This window comes from Mesoplodon mirus (genome assembly GCF_964341445.2).
Source record: "Mesoplodon mirus genome assembly, chromosome: 18".
NCBI lineage: Eukaryota > Metazoa > Chordata > Mammalia > Artiodactyla > Ziphiidae > Mesoplodon > Mesoplodon mirus.
In genome coordinates this window covers 55603610-55625149 of record NC_138994.1, presented here as the reverse complement: position 1 = coordinate 55625149, position 21540 = coordinate 55603610, and the positions used below count along the sequence as shown (strand labels likewise).

The 21540-nt window shown below is 40.9% G+C and overlaps 2 protein-coding genes across 4 annotated transcripts in view; one reads left to right on the top strand and one right to left on the bottom strand.

Moving 5' to 3' along the window:
* Positions 1–10944, bottom strand: part of ATAD5 (ATPase family AAA domain containing 5) — a 35759-nt gene extending 24815 nt beyond the window's left edge. For all 3 annotated transcript variants that reach the window (XM_082603386.1, XM_082603387.1, XM_082603388.1), the window contains exons 1-4: positions 10489–10944; positions 6355–8261; positions 5547–5655; positions 1029–1184 (exon numbers count right to left, since the gene is read on the bottom strand). In XM_082603386.1, coding sequence (XP_082459512.1) covers positions 1029–1184; positions 5547–5655; positions 6355–8261; positions 10489–10554 — 2238 coding nt within the window. In that variant the 5' untranslated portion in view covers positions 10555–10944. The remainder of the gene's footprint in view (positions 1–1028; positions 1185–5546; positions 5656–6354; positions 8262–10488) is intronic.
* CRLF3 (cytokine receptor like factor 3) overlaps positions 10622–21540 on the top strand; it is a gene marked incomplete at its 5' end in the record, with an annotated part of 45043 nt that continues 34124 nt past the window's right edge. Inside the window, 4 exons of the mRNA XM_082603915.1 lie at positions 10622–10793; positions 11333–11426; positions 17331–17471; positions 17867–18200. Of these exons, the coding sequence (XP_082460041.1) occupies positions 10622–10793; positions 11333–11426; positions 17331–17471; positions 17867–18200 (741 nt within the window). The remainder of the gene's footprint in view (positions 10794–11332; positions 11427–17330; positions 17472–17866; positions 18201–21540) is intronic.

Here is a 21540-nt window from a genome sequence, read left to right as displayed (position 1 = left end):
TTTAGTTATAATACAGTATAGTGAAAGTAATACTGACTAAATACAAAAAAAAACCCCATGAAAGTAAATTAAAGTACATATAGGGAAGGAAACTATTTGTCTTGAAGACATCAGCAAAGCTTTCAAGAGGACGTAGTCAATTATTCACAGCATTTTTCATAGCCGAAAAGTGGAAACAACCCAAATGTCCATCAACTGATGAATGGGTAAATCAAATGTGGTATTTCCATATAATGGGGTGTTATTTGGTAATAAAAAGAAACAAGATACTGATTCTACAACATGGAAGAACCTTTAAAACATTAGGCTAAATGACAGAAGCCAGATACAAAGGACACATATGGTAGGATACCATTTGTATTAAATGTCCAGAATATGCAAATCTATAGAGACAGAAAGTGGATTAGTGTTTGGCTAGGGCTGGGGGAGGGGAGATAGGAAGGTGACAGCTAAGGAGAATGAGGGTTCTTTTGGGGGCAATGAAATATTCCAAAACTGACTGTGGTGATGAATGCACAACTCTGTGAATATACTAAAAGCGACTGAATTGCACACTTTAAATAAATCATGTTATTATATTTTTTTAAAAAAAGAGAGAGAGATGGTGGCATAATTTAGCAGGATCTTAATCTCTGAATAGGAAATCCTCAGGTAGAAGAGAGTACCTAATATACATTTTACGCTGAAACTACAAACTGAAAAAAGTAAAAATTGCAGCCTTTGGGGCAAAACGAATAATTTAGTATGACAGAGCAAAAAGTGTGTGTTTGAGGAAGGGGGGTTGTTTTGAGGAAAAGGAGGAGCTAGTTCAGCCTAAGAAGGATCTTGAATGACTTGATAAGGATTCAGAGTGTATTCTGTAGGCAAAAGAGAGCCAAAGCCTTTGAAAAGAGAATGGAAAATGATATTTTTCTACCACCTCAGGGCTTCCTACAATTCTACCTTATAATTTTATAACAGTTTCCTTCTCCCATTTCAAACAGAAAAACAGAACAGAATTTATATCAATAAATATTTGTAATACTTACTTCTGTTTCTGACCTTTCAGGGAGCGTCTGATGTCTGGACGAACGCCTTAAAGGTGTCACTATTTCTTCAGTAGCTTTTGACCTACTAATGTGTAAAGCTTTTGCTTTTTCAATCAATTGTTTTGCTTTGGATACATTTTTTGAAGCACTGCTTACCTAAACACAAATATGAAATAATACTTTAGGTTACTGGCAAATATTTTATATTTAATAATAGAAAAAAACACAAAAGGCAAACGTTTAACGACAGTAAAAAGATCAGTAGTTGCCAGGGAAAAAGGAAAGGATGAATAGGCAGAGAACAGAGGATTTTTAAGGCAGTGACACTACTCTGTATAGTACTATACAAGTGGACACATGTCATTTTACATTTGTCTAAACCCACAGAATGTACAATACCAAGAGTGAACCTTGGGGCTTCCCTGGTGGCGCAGTGGTTAAGAATGCGCCTGCCAATGCAGGGGACACGGGTTCGAGCCCCGGTCTGGGAAGATCCCACATGCCGCGGAGCAACTAAGCCCGTGCGCCACAACTACTGAGCCTGCGCTCTATCTCCCGTGAGCCACAACTATTGAAGCCTGTGTGCCACAACTACCGAAGCCCATGCGCCTAGAGCCTGTGCTCTGCAACAAGAGAAGCCACCGCAATGAGAAGCCTGTGCACCGCAACGAACAGTAGCCCCCGCTCTCAGCAACTAGAGAAAACCCGTGTGCAACAGCGAAGACCCAATGCAGCCAAAAATTAAATAAATAAATAAATTTATTTTTTTTAAAAAGAGTGAACCTTAATTTAAACTACAGACACTGGGTGATGTGTCAATGTCAGTTCATCAATTATAACAAGTGTACTATTTTGATATTGATTATGGGGAGGCTATGCATGCGTGACAGCACTGGGTATATGGGAAATCTATACCTTTTGCTCAATTTTGCTGTGAACCTAAAACTGCTCTAAAAAATGAAGTCCACTAAGTACATATATAACAGAAAAATATAACCACAGATCACACTAAATAAAAGACCAGAAAAATGGTTATTCAAATCTTACCAAGGAAATGAAATTAAAATGTGTCTAATTATACTTAGTTTGCCTTTATTTCTTGCTTGAAATCTATTCAGATAAATATAATTACATATGTGAAAAATACCCAAAAAGATATCCATATTAAATGTCTGTATATAAAAAAATTTTTTTAAGTAGATGTCTGGGGACTTCTCCAGTGGTACAGTGGTTAAGACTCCATGCTTCCAGTGCAGGGGGCATGGGTACAATCCCTAGTCAGCGAAGTTCCACATGCTGCGTGGTGCAGCCAAAACAAACAAACAAACAAATAGATGTCTGTACAGATTAGAATTATTGGTTATTTCCCCATTATCTTCATGGCATCTATTCTTTGATTTTAGTCACTTTTAGGCTGAATCCTTTGGAGAGAGGCTGAAAAGGTAGTAGGTATGGAAAAGAGCACTGATAAGAATAAAGTCTGGCCTTCAGGCCTGGCTCTACCACTGATGTACTAAGGGATCTTGTGCATTTAAATATTATCTTCCAGATAATGTATTTGCCATATTCTGAGTTCTACAGGTTTTTACATTTGGATTAAAAACACATAGCAAGCAAGCTGCAAAATAGTTCACATTATATGATCCCTTTTAAAAATGACATATAAATATTTAAGGATAGGAAAAAGTCTGGACAGATGAACTTGTAACTATTAAAAGAGGGTTCCCCCGGGGACCTCCCTGGTGGCACAGTGCTTAAGAATCCACCTGCTAATGCAGGGGACACGGGTTCAATCTCTGGTACGGGAAGATCTCACATGCCGTGGAGCACTAAGCCCATGCACCCCAACTACTGAGCCTGTGCTCTAGAGCCTGTGTGCCACAAAATTACTGAAGCTGGAACACCTAGAGCCTGTGCTCTGCAACCAGAGAAGCCATCGCAATGAGAAGCCCGCACACTGCAATGAAGAGTAGACCCCGCTCGCCACAACTAGAGAAAGCCCACGCACAGCAATGAAGACCCAAGGCAGTCAAATAAACAAACAAACAAACAAAATTAAATCCAAATAAATAAATAATATAAGCAGCATTTAAAAGTTCAGTAGAATCTTTCTAAAAAGTAAGAGATAGCAATTAAGAAAAAAAAGTGGGTTCCCCCTAAACAGCAAAGAGAAACTTTTAAAAGTTTTCACTTTTAAATTTATATACTACTGTGTCTTTTGTTCGTTTGTGTGTTTGTTTGCGGTACGCAGGCCTCTCACTGTTGTGGCCTCTCCCGTTGCGGAGCACAGTCTCTGGACACGTAGGCTCAGCAGCCACGGCTCACGGGCCCAGCTGCTCCACGGCATGTGGGATCTTCCTGGACCGGGGCACAAGCCCGTGTCCCCTGCATCGGCAGGTGGACTCTCAACCACTGTGCCACCAGGGAAGCCCTACTACTGTGTCTTTTAAACAAATGTTTGCTGTTTTTAAAAACTTAAAAAAAAATTTTTTTTTTCACTGCTCCTTGTGACATGCAGGATCTTAGTTCCCACACCAGGGATCGAACCTGTGCCTCCGCAGTGGAAGCGCGGAGTCCTAACCACTGGACCCGCAGGGAATTCCCAAAACTTTTAAAATGTTTTTTAAAAACGTTAAAAAGAATAGGCACGGAAAAAAAATTTTTTTAATTAAAAATAAAAATAAAATAAAATAAAGAATAGGCATGGATATTCAGAGCATACATAAGGAGGTTAGGAATGTTAAGGACCTGCTTTATAGTAGTAGAGTGACAGATTTTTGTTGTTGTGTTAGCAAAATTTTTTTTTCTTTTTCATAAATTTATTTGATTGGTTGATTTTAGGCAGGGTTGGATCTTCATTACAGTGCGCGGGCTTCTCATTGTGGTGGCTTCCCTTGTTGCACAGCACAGGCTCTAGGTGTGTGGTCTCAGTAGTTGGGGTGCATGGGCTCAGTAGTTGTGGCTTGCGGGCTCTAGAGCGCAGGCTCTGTAGTTGTGGCGCACGGGCTTAGTTGCTCCGCGGCATGTGGGATCTTCCCGGACCAGGGCTCGAACCCGTGTCCCCTGCATTGGCAGGTGGATTCTTAACCACTGTGCCACCAGGGAAGTCCCCAGCAAAATTTCTGACAGGCTGATGAACCTTAGGATAAGTTAGAATTCAAAATAATCCAGCTAAATTTAAATTAACGACTCAATCATTGAAACAGTTAAGAAAGACATGTTTTAGTGGATGTGTGAGAAAAACATCCACATGCATTTTGGCATGTAGTTCTGCTATTACCTGAAATCTGGGTTTTTTTTCCTAATAGTTATTTTTCTGATAAAAGTTTTAAAAAGTTCATGTTTATAGAAAAACAAAAAACAGAAAAATGAAGAAAATCAAAATCAACCATAATCCTATCATCTCAAAAACCAGTCATTTCCAACACCCTCCTTTCTGACCTAGCTGCCTGTCCTCCCAGCTCACACTTGGTTACTCCTGAGTAAAACAGGAACTTCCGTCCTGACAGCTCTCTACTTTCTCCTTATTTATCAGCCCCTGGTACCCCTTTTCCCCATCCCCAGCTTAAATTCCATCATATATCATGCCAACTCTCAAAAATGTTTTCACCTCCTTTGGCGCCACTGTCCTTCAAAACAGGGTTAAATATTTACTTTATGAGATTAATGATAAGAGTACCAAGCATAGTACCTAGAGTGAGATAAGAAGCACCCCCCCAAGCGGAAAAAAAAGAGAGTTGTTAAATAAAAACAAAAGAGATACCAACTTTCTGTGGCAGTGGCTTTCACCCAAGGATTACATCAGAACCACCCTGGTGGCTTTTTCAACACACATACACACACACACTTGTACCTACTCACCCAGGAGAGAATCCAATTCTCTCATCATAAGGGATAAGCAGTTTACTCCACAAAATCAGCTAAACTATTCTTATATATACAACCTCTCCCTTTAGGATAGTGGTTTTCAACTGGGGGTGATTTTTCCCTCCAGGGGATATTTAGCAATGACTGGAGGTATTTTGGTTGTCATAGCTAGGGCAGTTGGGGTGCTACAGGCATCTCACGGGTAGAGGCCACGATTACTGCTAAACATCCTATAATGTACAAGACAGTTCCCCACAACAAAGAAGTATCCAGCACACAATGTCAACAGTACCAGGGTTGAGAGACCCCACCTGTTAGCCTCTAATCTATAGAAATAAACCAAAAATTCAGTCACACTTATTTCCATAAGCAGCCTTAGAAAAAAGATTGGAATATAACTGTCACTAAGAAAACTTTTTCTAGGTAAACGATACTGTCTTTATCAATTGCTTTCATCTCACAATAAGATATGTTGATCTCTTAATAAGCTAACTAGAGGAATGAAATAGCAAAAAATAATATAGGGTTTTAGTTAACATAACCAATCTATGAAATATGTGAATCTTCTTTTGCCGTATCACTTCCAATAGTAATAGTTATTGTTTTACAAAACAGAATACTACTTACAGGACACCCTAATATTTCAATTACCTTTCTAGTCGGAGACTCAAAATCTTCATCAGCTGCTTCAGATTTCTTAGACCTTTTCTTAGATTTTTTCTTAGATTTTTTGGGAGTACTAATTCTGGTGAATTTCATTCTGAAAAAATACCAAAAAGGTATTCACAAACATTCATATGATTATAATGTGTAAGAATTTCAATTAAATACAGAAAGGAACCAGCTAAGGCTCTAATTTCTCGACCGTTCTGAAACAGAAAACGAAAAAAGACACCCCCCATTAGTTTCAAATTACTGATTCAAAAGTAAGCCAAACTCATTGTTAAACTCTTAGAAAATATAAAGTTTCATTTTATAAATCATAAGCTTTCTAGAAAATTAGCCCCTAAGATTAGCCAGGACCAACATGCAAGTATATGTTGAGTTGGCCAAAAAGTTCATTCGGGTTTCCCGTAGCATCTTCTGGAAAAACCTGAGCCAACTTTCTGGCCAAACCTCACAGTATATGGCTCAGCTTACCTAAAAAAGTTCTATGATTTATTTTTAATCTTATGTTTGTTAAATGCACAGAATTCATATTTGGAGGATATTTCTCCAGGAATTAACAACTATGATAAATAAGAGTTTAAAACGCATCTAAAATACATCTAGAATTCTTCTGAAATCATGCCTGACTAAATTAAATATGGAAAATAAGCAACATTTTTGAAACCGTTTTCTTTTTCTTATAAATCAGCTGTGTTCTACAAAAAACATTCTTCAGTGCTTGACATATTTTCCTTCACATCTAATAATACATGCAGAATATTTAGAACTTGAGAACAAAACAAAACTTTACCTAATAGGACTCTCTGAATCAGAGGATACTGTTATTAATTCCGCCGTATATAAGCTACGCTTCCCTGATAAGTTCGCTGCTTTTGGAGTGGAAGCTTTCACTGGACTATCGTCTTGTGCGTCTTCAGAATCAGTACCTCTAACGACGACTGTAGCAGGTGTGCCGCTGCTTTGTTTCGGTGTAGAAACACATACCGAGCTGTCTTCAGTCTCAGCTTTAGAGTGTATAACCTTATCCTTAACTGGTGTGCCAGTTTTTCTTGGAGACTCATTGCTACACGGAGAGGAAATTTTTGGAGGGTCATCATCGGCTGCACCTTCACAAACAAGGTTTTTGATGTTAAGTAATGTGCCGTTTTTGAAAACGTCTGTTTTCTTTTGTCTTAAACTCCTTCTAAGCCTTTTTTGATTTTGTTTCTCTTTAAAGGAAAAAGTTGATTCTTTCTCTTGACTATTTCTCTCTCTATTTTCACCTGGAATAGCACCAGTATCTAAGATTTTTTTATTCTTTTTCTTCAGCTTTTTACTTTTCTCCTTAGGAAAACCTCCTTTATCAGCATGTGTCTGTGAATTGCCATTATTTGAAACCATTTGGATATTAGGATTTTCCATGATGTTTTTAGAATTATTGTCTCTTCCTTCCTCATTTAAAGATTTTTCATTGAGCTCTTTCTGCTTATCAGAAGACTTTTTGACTCCATGTTTAAGTGCATCTGATGTTGGCTGCCTAAATGCTTTCATAAACTGCTGTCTTTCTTCTAGAGTGCATTTTGGTTTCACAGCTTCAGAACTTCCAGCTTCCAACACTGCCAATTCTAGTTCTTCCTCATGTATAACGACATTAGATTTTCTTTTCTGAATCGTCTGTTCATTCTCAGGATGAGACAGACTATTTTCCATTTCCACCTGCTTTTGTTTCAAAAAAATTGAGGGTATTTTCCCTGCCTTTTTTGGGGGGATGGGGTGAACTTGTGCAAGAACAGTGACTGTCTTAAAGCGGACCTGTTGGGAAATCTCATAGGTTTCTGGGTCAGTCATACAACCACTTTTGGCTGCATCGTCAACAGTTTCAGAAGGAATACAAATAGACACTGTAGAGTCTGGTGCCTGTTCTACTTTACTTTCGTTGTGACTTTTTAAAAATTCCTCATATGAGACAGTTATTGTACTATCATTTAACTGGGCTGTTTTAGTTATATTATCTCTAGATTCTGCATCATTTGCAGTATTTTCAATTTCATTAGTTAGGGAAGGCATTATCTGTTTACTATCATTACCATCTCTTTTAAGGAGATTTAGTTCCTCTGCTAAGGGTAAACTTTCAGATAGATCTATTATCTCTCTGTGCTTCCTTTTCCTCAGTTTTCTGCGATCAGTTTTTGAGGGCTCTTGTTTAGGACTTACTTTCTTAGAACTTTCTTTGCAGGTCATAGTGCTTGATTGTTTTTTGGTATCTTGAATACTTTCTGCAAGTACCTTGACATGTTTCTTATAGAGTAAAGCAGAAGTACTACTTTCCACAAAATTGTTACTTAAACTGGAGTCTTCCTTGCTATCATCACTGTTAATTTCAATTGCAGATTCATTTTCAGTTTTAATATGACTTAGTTGATGAGATAAATTAAGTCTCTTTCCTCTCTTCTTATTCTCTGTATTTGAGGACATTTCCAAAGGTGTTTTACAGTCTTTGTCACTGTCAGCAGGCAACGGTGTGGATGACTTTATCTTGTACTTTTTTGCTGTCTGAGTTTTCTCATTTGTGGGTAAAGTCTTTCTAAAATAATCCAGAATATTACTGGATTTTGGTGGAGAGAAAACCCTGTCTCCAGTCTTCCCCATTGGTGATAAATATTTGGTGATTGTTTTGCAAGAAGTCCTGTCATCGACTGTCCTTCGCTTCTTGCTTGCCTATCAATTTAAAAGAAGAAAGAAAGCACTTATTTCAAGCAACATAAATTCTAAACATGGATCTATTATTTTATGTAATGCGATAAAAAAAGGAAGGCTCCCTTAGTTGATAAACATTACATATTAGGAAGAAAAAGAGCTTTAAAGTTAAACCTACATTCAAATCTCAATGTCACATCAAGTTATACAATTATAATTTGTGTACTTTATATATTATGCGTCAATAAAAAGTTTCAAGGCCCCCTATGCTTGTGTACAAATGTGTTAATTACTGTTGGCCTCTGTTTACTCTATAACCTTTGAATAGTACCACCCACCCCACAGAATTTGTAATGAACATATTACATACAAACATGTGAAGTCTGATGCATGCTCGGAACTCTATAAATATTATTTCCATTCCCTTTATACTGTTTTAGTTAAAAATAAAGAAATTATTCTCACTATTTCCAAGAAACAGGTACATGGTGAACAAGCCTAGGATCCCAAAATTTACTAATTAAGTAAAAATTATCGTGGACATTTACTACAAATAAAACAAATAAGACTTTTCAGTGTTTTAGTGTGCTATTAAGAGTTACCGCCTGCCTCTTATACTATTTAGTACCCTTAAAAAAAAGCTCCATCAACTTTATTTTTAACTTCCTCAGTTCATTTGTTAGAAAAAACTTGCCAGAACAACAAGAAAACCTTTTCTTTTGAAGATAAGTAGCAAAGGAATTATACGTCTAGAAAATTAAAATGGATTATAAGGCTATCGTGATTAAAAGCATAGCACTGATGCATGACTAGGCAGGCAACTTAATAGAACCGATTAGAAAACCAGAAAGAGACATAAGTGTGTGTTTAAGAATCTGGTATATGGTAATAGTAGCGTTCAAGTTAGTGGGCAAAGAAGTAGTTAATCAATAGCACTGGGACAAATTCTAACCCTCTGGATAAATATGAGACAAAATAAAGTACAGACAGGTTAAAACTTTACATCTTAAAGTGAAACGATAAATGTACTAGAAGAAAATGTTAATGAGTTGTTAGTATTATTATCGTGAGCTCGTATCAGAGGCACAATACCATAGGCTGTGGAGTCAAGCAGATCTAAGTTCAAGTGCTGGCTCTGACATCTACTAGTGTGGGACCTTGAGCAAATTACTGTTAATTTTCTAACCTAACTTACTTTTAATTACTTCTTAACCTTCTCTCATCTGTAGAATACAGATAATAACACCTCATCACAGGGTTGATATTAAGTAAAATAATGTGTATAAGGTCCTTACCCTTAAAATACTAAACAGTAAGTATCATTACTGTGAAATAGCCCTCTAAGCAGGGCACCAAAAGCAGAAAGTGTAATGAAAAGACTGGAAAACTGAGCAAACAAAAAGCAAGAACGGTGTAATTCAAGTATCAAAAGTCCTTCTTCACACCTGAGACAAGCAGAGCAACTGCCTTTTCAGCAAAGAAGTATCAGCATAACATCTATTAGCAAGCAGACAAAAGTACTCAATTCTAAAAAGTAAGAAAGAGTCCCAGCGAAATAAGTGAATACACATCTTGGCTCACTTCGAAGACATCTGTTTGCATACTTCAGTTAGGATGCGAGCTTGAAATGAAAAGGTGTAAAAATATAGCAACCGTCTACTTTTAGATGCTACTCCACTACTTCATGGCATTAGAATCTCTTAACAACAACTGCTTAGTACATTTCACTGAAACTTGATGAACACTGGAGAATAACAGCATGCCAAGCTGGGACTTCTAACTGCAGTATCTTAGGCCCTAGAACAATGAGATAGTGATTTTTAAATGACGTACCTTTTTTGATTCCTGTAGTGACAATCTAAGCGGTATTCCCAGAGCAGGTGATTCGGTGGACAGGGAGAACTTAAAGATTCTTTTCAACGCTAAAGTTCTATGATTCCTTATCATGAACCCCTGACTTGACCCTGGGATCCTCCATAACATTTCACAAGACTAAAACATCAAGTTCCAGAAACATTTCAGGATCTGGGAACTAGTCCTTTACTAGGCATCTTAAGGTCCCCGCAAACATCTCACAATCCCAATGTTTCTAGGAACCTATCACGTCTTTAAGCAACGACACACCCCAGCAATTGTTCCACACAATGTCAGACTCTGGGGCCTCACCAGATCCCTCCTTTCCCCTCACAGATCCTAAGTCGGGATCACCTTTCACCCACACCCAACATTCGGAGATATTCAAACTCACCTCACTCCCGTAGTCTTTCACCGGAGGGGGAGCAGCTGCCGCCGCCATGGCCAAGACCCCCACCATGCTCCCTGCTTCCCGGAATCCCGGTTCCTAGGACCTTCCGCGGCCCGGCCCGGCCTGTCGGGAGGCCATGGAGGCGGCCGGCTCCAGCAGGAGCGAGGAGCTGGGCCGCGGGGTCCGCCTCGGACTCCCCCGCGCCCACTGCCCGGGGTGGTCGCAGAGGCTGGGCCCAGCTCAGCCAAGAAGAACGCGGGAAGAGGCGGTGAGAAAGCGCGGGCAGCGAAGACCCTCGGGCTCGGTCGGTGAGCGCGGGGTGCCCCTGAGGCCGGCGCTCCAGTTCTGAGTGATCGGGACTGGGGCTCCCGTGGGGAAAGCAGGCCGAACACAGAACCTACCCGCGGGTTTCGGAGGGAGTTCTTGTCAATTGTGTTTTCGCGCCGTCCAGAGTGCAGGGGGCGGAGCTTAGATTGCTTCCGGAGGCTGCGCGGACAGTGAGCCGAGAGGGCCAAAATGCTTCTTCGGCAAGCCAGCGGGAAGGCGGGATTGTTTTACCGTGAATCTAAAAGCAGCGGGGACTTCGGAGATTCAAACTTCTAAAGCCCAGTTTCACTGATGAGGATATGATTTGACTAAGTCCGTTGGTGGCAGAATTCAAACCCCATACTTTTGACGCCCCAGACTAGCCGCTATTTAAAAGTGGAAATTCGAAGAATACAGAAAAGGGAATAACAATTGATTACACTCCCACACGGAATAAAATGTTATTTTGCCAAGCGTCCTACCTAGAGATACGCCCACTTGGGGTCCGAGATTTCGACTTTTTACCCCTAATTGAGCTCAGGAGGCATTTCTTCCCGTGGATTTCGTCCTCGCGAGCAGCTAGGAGCCCAAGGTCGTCGCCTCAGCTGGCTGGCGTGTGTTCGAGTTGTTGCTGGGTACCAGTAGTTTGCTAGTTTGTAGTGAAGATGATCTCATACATCATTTGCATTGTTTTCATGGATATGTTTAGCTTTACTTTTTTTTTACATTGCACTTGCAATATAGAGAGTGTGTTTATTTTGTCTGAGTGCTAGTTTTAACTACACGGTATGGAAGAGCTGAAACAAGTCATGTAAATACACCTGTCAAATAGTAACGGGAAGCCACCTCGTTCGGTCGGGTTATGCAAACTGATACTAACTGTTGACGTAATAAAGATAGATCTTTATGGTATTTGCTATTGTCTGGACAACATAAAGGGTACAAGTTTCTCCAATGAAATTAGTGGTAATTACTTTCTCCTTGAAAATTATTAACCCCGGATAAGGTTTTTCAGGAAGGGAGACTGCACTTCTAAATATAAACTGTTTTGTTGTTTTGGTTTCGTTTGTATATAACTCACGTAGTGTAAGAACGCTGCGCAAGGAGAATGACGGCGAAGAGGAGGAGAAATCAATTAGAAAATTACAGAAAAAACTGAAAGTCTGTTTGACTTTCACCCCCTAACTCGGTCTCTTCCTCTTAGCCCCAAAGCCAGCCAGTATTACCTATTTGGTGGATAGCATTGCAGCCTTTCTTAATACTTTTACATACATATACGTATCCGTAGAAAAATCTTTAGTTTTGTTTTTCTTTACATAAAAGGTAACAATGTAAATATCACTCAGCAATTTGTTTCTTTCATCATTGTCTTCAAGAGCTATGCAGGTCGATCTGATTCGTTCCCTTTCATTCCTGAGCATTCCACCCGATTATGCACAACATTTTATTTATCCATTTCCTTAGTGATGATCATTTAAATTGTCTTCAATTTTCTGTTAGTCAAACAATGAGTCAGCGAACGTTCTTGTCTCCTTGAACACAAATGGTGCTTTTCCAGGATACACACCTAAACGTGGAATTGCTGGGTTGTAGGGTATGTCTCTAGCGCTTTTTATTCTTCTAAAAAGCTAAGCATTTAAAATTTGGTGGCGCAGTGGTTGAGAATCTGCCTGCCAATACAAGGGACACGGGTTCGACCCCTGGTCTTCTAGCACTATAAATATCTGCTTATCTTTAAATATTTCAATATCTTTACACAGCTATTTTTTAAAATAAATTTATTTATTTTATTTATTTAGTTTGGGCTGTGTTGGGTCTTCCTCGCTGCGCACCGGCTTCCTCTAATTGCGGGGAGCGGGGGCTACTCTTAGTTGCGGTGCGTGGGCTTCTCATTCTCGTGGCTTCTCTTATTGTGGAGCACTGGCTCTAGGCACGTGGGCTTCAGTAGTTGCAGCACGCGGGCTCAGTAGTTGTGGCTCCTGGGCTCTAGAGCACAGGCTCAGTAGTTGTGGTTCACGGGCTTAGTTGCTCCGCGGCATGTGGGATCTACCCGGACCAGGGCTTGAACCCGTGTCCCCTGCACTGGCAGGCGGATTCTCAACCGCTGCTCCACCAGGGAAGCCCTAAACAGCTATTTCTTGATCTAACAATTTTAAACAGTATTCATTAAAGTCCTCTTATGGTGGTTCATTCTCTTGTAACACCACCCTCCATACTTTCTCTCCTCCCACATTCCCAATATAGTTATATTATAAAGACTTGTACACTTGTACACAAATGTTGATAGCAGCTTTATTTGTAATAGTAAAAAACTTGGAACAACCTATCAACGGGTACATTAACAAACACATCCATACCATGGAATACTACTCAGCAATAAAAAGAAATGAACTATCAATACATGAAACAACATGGATGAAAGAAGAGTACATACTGCATGATTCCGTTTATTTAAAATTTGAGAAAAATGCAAATTAATCTCTAATTACAGAAAGCAGATCATCATTGCCTGTGTTCAGGGGTTGAAGGAGGGATAGATTACAAAGGAATAGGTTACATGGAAACTTTGGGGAGTGATGGAAATGTTCATTATCTTGGTTATGGTGATGGTTCCACAGGTATCTACTGATGAATAAGTTCATCACGTCATATACTCTAAATATATGCAGTTTATTGCAAATCAGTTATACTCAATAAAGCTGTTTAAAAAATGGTTCAAGCTGATTGAAGGTTTTTAGCATAGGTGGGACTCACTCGTGGGTTCTACTGTAGGATCATCAGGAGATTTTCATTGGGGAACTTCCTAATGTTTATAGGTGGAGGTCTTTTCTCTGGACCACTTGGTTTCTCCCCCAATCTATTTAGGGGCAGAGGTGTTTATATCTCATGCAGTTTTGTGGAAGCAATAGGGAGGCGTCACCTAAATGCATGGAATAGGGCAAGGGACCTAAAATATCTAACTCTAATATTAACTGACGTCTCCCCTTTTCAGTCCCATGCCTCATTCTCATGTGCTGTGTTATTCATCCTTCCCTCCATTCCATAAATACAAATGAATGCCTGACATGTGCCAGCTATGAACAAAACAGACAAAAATGCCTATCCTTTTAGAATTTATATTCTGGTTGGAAGAGACATGTAATAAAAATGATCCATAAGTAAAGTATATGGTAAGACAGGGCTAAATGCTGAGGAGAAAATAATGCAGGAAGTAGGATAAGGAAAGGAATGTCAGAATAGGGGTTGTGATTTTTTTTAAGTGACTAAAATTTTTAAAAGGATATATACCATGAGTTTCTCAGGAGTCTTTGGGGAGAGTTAGCCCAATTCTGAATGGTTCATCCTCTTCAGTTTAGATCGTAACTTCCTGCAGTTTTCTTGGGCAATTACTACTACTCCACTTTCCATCTTCCAAAAATTTATGGAACTCTCTAGTGCTCTTTTGTGTTCTCTACTGTTCCATTTGTCCCTAATCCATTTGTTTTTCCTAATCCAGTTTTAAATCCCTTAATTGTTATTTTGATGGGGTTTTGGAAGGGAAAGGAGAAAAGCCTTAAGACTCAGTTTAGGGTTTACCTTGTTCAAGAAACTTTTCCTGATACCTTCTTCCTTCCACTTTACCTTAGGCTGGATTAGGTGGCCGTCTCTGTGCTTCTACTCATTGCACTCAATATATTAGAATATAAATTCCTGCTTATGTGTGAGTGATCCCCCTACTGGACTATGAAGGCAAGTCCTAGGTCTCATTCCTGATTTGATTCCCAGCACCTAAGCACAGAGCCAGACACATACCTTGTACTCTTTAAATATTTTGTAAGTAAATGTGTGCTTCTACCTGGCCATACTATTCAGCCTTTGCATGAGTCCTGTGAGGAAGACATTTACATTATTGTCGATTTAGAGAAATGTAGCTCACACGTTTCCAAAGTTACAATGTTTAGCCAAGTCTCCAAACTTAAACTTCAGTGCTTTTTTTTTTTAATTAATTAATTAATTTATTTATTTATTTTTGGCTGCGTTGGGTCTTTGCTGCTGCGTTCAGGCTTCCTTTAGTTGTGGTGAGTTGGGGCTACTCTTCGTTGCGGTGCGCAGGCTTCTCATTACGGTGGCTTCTCTTGCTGTGGAGCATGGGCTCTAGGTGCGCAGGCTTCAGTAGTTGTGGCACGTGGGCTCAGTAGTTGTGGCTCACGGGCTCTAGAGTGCAGGCTCAGGAGTTGTGGCGCACGGGCTTAGTTGCTCCGCAGCATGTGGGATCTTCCCGGACCAGGGCTCAAACCCGTGTCCCCTGCATTGGCAGGCGGATTCCCAACCACTGTACCACCAGGGAAGCCCGTCAATTATATTCTTATTGTAAATAAATCAATTATCAAGTCCTTTGTTTCTTGTAGCATGAGGAGTCTGTGCCTCTGAATCTGCTCACCTCTGGGTACTCTTGGAAAGTCAGTGCCAGACTAATGTGGTGACACAGAGATTAAAAACTCTGTAAAGCCCTGTCTGATGGCCTGCTGGCTTCTGTCATCACCACCTCTAGATCAATCTTCCTCTCTATTATTGACCAGAGCATTTATTTTTCAGAAACTTGTGCTCTAACGTTTAAAAAAATAAAAAAATTTCGAGCCTGGGGGTGCAGTTTTACAGATTTTCTTCAGTTTTCTTCATGTTATTTTTGTGGGTAGTGTGGATATATTAGATACACATTTTCTGCCTCCCATCAGTTAGTAGGTCAAGGAAATAAAGTTGAATGAGACTAAGATTGGTAGCTTGTCTTTATGGAAGTTTTCCTTTTAATTTTTTTTTTTAATTTCACTTAGTAAAGCTTTCTGGAGTGGGAGCCAATTCTGTTCAATTAGCTTTAGAGAGCACACAGAACCTACCATGTTCAAGAACAATTAATAAATCCTGTTTTTTACTGACTCAATGTGTGTCCAAACTCTCCTGTTCCCTTGAACCATTTGCCTATCTTTCCCCCTGCTTTCACTGTCAAAACCCCACACAAGGGCTTCCCTGGTGGCACAGTGATTAAGAATCTGCCTGCCAATGCAGGGGACACGGGTTCGAGCCCTGGTCTGGGAAGATCCCACATGTCGCGGAGCAACTAAGCCCGTGCGCCACAACTACTGAGCCTGCGCTCTAGAGCCTGCAAGCCACAACTACTGAGCCCGCGTGCCACAACTACTGAAGCCCGGGTGCCTAGAGCCCGTGCTCCGCAACAAGAGAAGCCACCGCAATGAGAAGCCCATGCGCCGCAACGAAGAGTAGTCCCCACTCACTGCAACTAGAGAAAGCCGCCACGCAGCGACGAACTCAACACAGCCAAAAATAAATAAATTAAAAAAAAAACAAACCCAAAACTCCGTAAAAGCCAACATCCTAATTCGTCTCCATCATATCATAACTAGACTAACGCCATTTAGTTTTGCCTATTTACTCCCCTCTAGTTATCTCACGCATATTCATTTCACTGAACAAATATTTATTGAGAATTTACAGTATGCCAGCCCCTGCCTTACCTTAAGACAAACCCAAGTCCCACCTCTCTATCATTTATCTTCCTAAAACATTGTTTTGCAAATGTCATGGCACATGCAAAAACCTTTAATGTCTATTCATTAAAGTCAAAGCTTCTTAACCTGAACTCTAGGGCCCTTACTTTTCTCTTAACTTCATCTCCCAATATATTATTCAGTCCTTCCTCTCCAGTCAAAGTGGTCTGATCCTCCTTCCTTATACAATCCATTTATATTCGTGTCTGCAAGTCCTTATACCCTTTCCTTAGTTTTATCTTACCTGGGATGCCTTTACTTACTCCTTTTTGTTTAGTTAATGCCTTGATTCATTCCACAGGTATTTGTTGAGAATCTACTGAGTGCCTTGCTACTTCAGGACAAAGATAATCTCCTATTTTCTCCAAAAGAGCCTTCATTTTCTAAACTTCTCTAATTTCAAGTGTCATTTACTTAGCACCAAACAATGTGGTAGAAGGAGCTTTAGTCTGGCCCAGGAAAACTGGAATCTAGCCTCTAGCACAGATTCATTGTGCAACCTTGAGACAATCACTGTTCTGTTTTTGTTACCTGGGGAGGCAACTGTACCATCCTCGGCCAGGGGTCAGCAAACTATGGCCAGAGGGGAGAAAGGGGGAGGGATAAACTGGGAGATTGGGATTGACATATACACACTACGATATATAAAACAGATAACTAGTAAGGACCTACTGGATAGCACAGGGAACTCTACTCAACACACTGTAATGGACTATATGGAAAAGAATCTAAAAAAGAGTGGATATAGGTATATGTATAACTGATTCACTTTGCTGTACAGCTGAAACTAACACAACATTGTAAATCAACTATATTTCAGTAAAAACTTTAAAAAAACAAATAACAAAAAACTATGGCCAGGGCCACATCTGACCCACCACCTGTATGGCCCCTGAACGAAGAATGGTTTTCACCTTTTTAAGTGGTTGAAAAAAGATGCAAAGAATATTTTGTGACGTGTGACAATTATGTGACATTCAAATTTGTGTCCATAAGTTTTATTAGCAGACGGTCACGCCCATTTACTCACTATATTGCAACAGAGGCCTTATGGCCCGCCGAGCACCACATTTTCAATTACCTGGCCCACACGGGAAAGTTTGATAACATCCGCCTTGCAGTTCTACCAGGGCTGAGGTACCTACCGCTGGCCCACGCTTAGGCCTCTGTCTTGGCTCCCTTATTAGACTATGTGCTTCTGGGTGATGCGGCCTTTGTCTGATTCCTGTGAGCGTGGTGCCTGATTCACAGTAACCTCCTAAAACACTAGCCACTGCAGGGATGCTCGTTTACTAGGGAGGTAGGACAATGATGATTCAAGACCCATCCGGGTTAAAATCCCAACGGCTTGAAATCCCGACGGCTTGAGAAAGTTGATTCTCCTCTCTGTCCCCCAGTTTTCTCCTCTGTGGGATAGAGGTGCAAGGAGGCCCGGTAGTGAGGCCAGAATAAGGTGCGGGAAGCGCTTCGTGAGGTGTAGTCATTAATCTTTCCCTGGCTCCATGCGTGCCCCGAGGAAGCATCACTGGCAGGTGCTGCTTGGGAGCTGAGCTGAGACCAGCTGGGCCTGCAGCGCGGGAGGCGCTGGACCCGGACGCTTGTCGAGCGCTGCTGTCAATCAAGGCCGCCGTGGGGCGGGGCGGGGCGGTGCTTCCGCCTGCGCGTGGCCGCTCGGGGCCGCTCGGCGGCACCCGGGACAGTCGGGAACCGCGCCCGCAGCCGCCGGCCGCGCGGCCGGACGAGGGGACGATGGAGCTGGAGCCCGAGCTGCTGCTGCAGGAGGCCCGCGAGAGCGTGGAAGCGGCGCAGAGCTACCGGCGGGAGCTAGGCCAGAGGCTGCAGGGGCTGCGGGAGGCGCGGAGGCAGGTCGGAGGGCCGCGCCCGCAGGGGCGCTGTGGGCCCCGGGGAGGGCGCGGGTGCCCGAAGATGGGCGAGGGCACGGAGGGCTGCGAGGGGCGGGAGTGTCCGGAAACTCTGAAGGGAGGAAGGAAGCGTCTCTGAAGGTTCGGGAGACCTGGCAGGGTCTGGGAATGGGGAGGTGGGTTCTGCGGGGCGGTGGGAGGTGGGGGAGGGGGACGGGGGTCTTAAGAGGAAGGGGCAAATTTGGGGGATCGAGGGAGAGTGTGAGGGGCGTTCCCTAAGCTGCGTGGGGCGGTGTCGGGGATGCGATGGGGTCCGAGGTTGGGGGGAGTGAGGGACCAGAGCAAAAACCGAGGGCGTCACAGAGGGTCGTGAAGATTGAGAGAGTTGGGGGAGGTGGAGATTCTTTGGAAAACCTACCTTGTGGATGGAGAGCGATTTTAGAGAGCGTGAGGAAAATGAGTAGCAGTGACTTGGGGAGAGCTCAAAGTGGAGGCGGAATGGACAGTGGAAGGGATGGACTAAGGAGAGACAGGAGTGCAGGAGTAGTAACGTTAACACTAAATGAATGGAATTGGTGTCCAAGTAGTACTTAGTATCTCATATGATCTTGAAAGCATTGAAAAATCACGTAGCGGGATCCCATTCTAGAGTTTGGATTTTAAGGTGAAGCTATGTTGGAAGGGCAAAAGGAGAAAAATGAAGCCCCTAGGGGATGGGATACAAAAGTGTAGGGAAATGGAAAAACAGATTTAAAGAGAAGTGTTGAAAGGAGAAGCTAAATATACTTTCAAGTCACGGCAGTTTTCTGCTCCATGGGGACCTGGTTATCAAAGATAAAGGAACGCCACATGGTTTTTCTACACCCTGGAACATATACCGAAAAAGATAGAACCCACTGCCAATGTGCAGGAGGACAGATAATCCTCAAGCTACTATTAATTCAGGTGCTTAGTTAGTGCTTTTTGAGTCAGTGGGATTCCGTCTGAGTGGAATCATTTGAGTGAGTGGGATTTTTCAACATCACATTTGTTATTAATATATATTGTCATCCTAGTAACTCCCATGCTGCATAGAATCTGAAAATTACAACTGGTAGAATAGTGCTGTGATAACAGTGCCTTTGGATATTCTCACCCTTAAGGATACTCAACATGCTTTAGGTTTTATGCATTTAAAAATTCTTGTAGATTTTAAATGTAGGCCAGGCATCTTGTGTAGTTTAGTAGCGAATCTGGGAGCAAGATCTAGATAGGGTGATCCTGATTTGACGAATGCTTTTTAAGGCCTTCCAATATATTCATTTTGATTTCCACTTGAAATCATCCGCATTATTCCTTCTGCTGTTTTGAAATAGAGGTTCTAAATCTAGGGCATATTTAAAAAGATTAAAGTATCTCTTATTATATGATTAATGTTGCAGCCAATTAAGGTGTCATATATGAGTGAGACTATTGTTTAACTGCATCAAGGATTAAGAAACACAGGTGATACTAAATGAATGAGCTTAGCACCTGGGAGAAGTACTTATTACTTTCTCCTGTGATATTGAACACATTAAAACAATTTAGTATGATCTCATCCTGAATGGTTTAGTATTGTTTCCAAACCTACATTCTTTTAAATTCTATGTCCAAAAATTTAAAGACAGAACATACTGTCCTATAACCTAGTGGAGTTTGGTATGGGGTTTTGTTTTGTTTTTGAGGACCATTGTCTTGTGCTTGAAACAGAAGATACTAAGAGAACATCCATTAGCTTAGGTTCTTAATGACATTGCCTTCGGACTAGCCTGAGTAATGTCATACTGTTGTGAACTGAAACGTGTTTTGTGCCGGTGCCAGTTACAACAGCTTCTAGTTCTAAAAGCTTTAATTCTTCCTCAAAGCTAATTCCAGTGGGTTGTACACGTTTGGGTTTGTAGAATAAGTCCTCTGTCAACTTGCATTTTAAGGAAGGTCAGTGTTACAAAAATGTTATCAAAATAAGCAGCTGCTTTTGTTTAGTGGTTAGGATATTTTTAGGGTTCCAGTCATTTTCAGAATAACTACATAAAATATATGGCTTTTCAGTCAAAGATTTTGTATCAGGGAAGGATGAGAGAGCAGAGAGGAAAGATGCTCCCTCTGTGTATATTTTTTACTTGCCGATTTTGTTTCCTTTTGGCATAGGATTTTTTTAAAAATTGATATGTAATTTACATACCATAAAATTCATACCTTAAAGTGTACAATTCGGCAGTTTTAGTGTATTTTCAAAGTTGTGCAGCCATCACCACTAATTCCAGAACATTTTCATCACCCCAAAAGAAATCCCATACCTGTTAGCTGTCACTCTTCCAGCCCCTGATAACCACGAAACTACTTTCTGTCTCTATTTGGATTTGCCTATTTTGGACACGTCATATAAATGGAACCATACTGTCTGTGGCCCCTTGTGGCTGGCTTCTTTGACTTAGGCATAATGTTTTCAAGGTTCATCCATGAGGTAGCATGTAGCTGTACTTTAGTCCTTTTTGTGGCTGCATAATATTTGTTGTGTGGATATACCACATTTTATTTATCCATTCATCAGCTGATAGATATTTGGGTTATTTTCACTTTTTGGCTCTTATGAATAATCTTGGTGTGAACATTCATGTACAAGTTTTCGTGTAGACATGTTTTCAGTTCTTTTAGTATATACTTAGGAATTGCTGGGTCGTGTGGTAACTCTTTGTTTAACCTTTTCAGGAACTCTTGGCATACTTTTTATCTTTGCTTTTGTTTCTTACCCTTTAAAAATCTTACCCTTTAAAAATTTGCCTCCTGTTAGGAAATCATGGCTACGAAAATTTAGAAGGAACAAGAGTAACAGTATTTTACTGTCAATCTTTTAGTGTGAAAAACAACTGCCAGCATGTAGCAGTTTCTCTTCTGTGGTTAAGTTTAAGCCCTACCCTCTGTCTTCAGAGAAAAGGAAGTTCTGTGTAGGAACGAAGGGTAGTCTGTAACACTCTTACTGTTTGAATAAGTTAAAGACTAGAGAGATGTTCGTTGTCTTCAGGAAATCAGATAATATTTACAGTCAGCCTGGAGTAACTGATGTTGAAATCATTAAGAATACTTCTGTATAGCTCCCTGGAATCCTTGGTATTAAGAGGTAAATACCAAAGAAATTAACTTCAACCCTCCTTAAATACTCATGTGTTCATTTACTCAGTAGATATGCACTGGGTGCATTCTGTGGGTCGGAGATACTTCTAGGTCCTAGAAATACTGTGGGTAGGGAAACAGAGCATTGCTCTCACAGATATACTCCTTCCTTTGGTGGCTAGTCATTAGACTCTTCCGCCTAAAAACAAAAC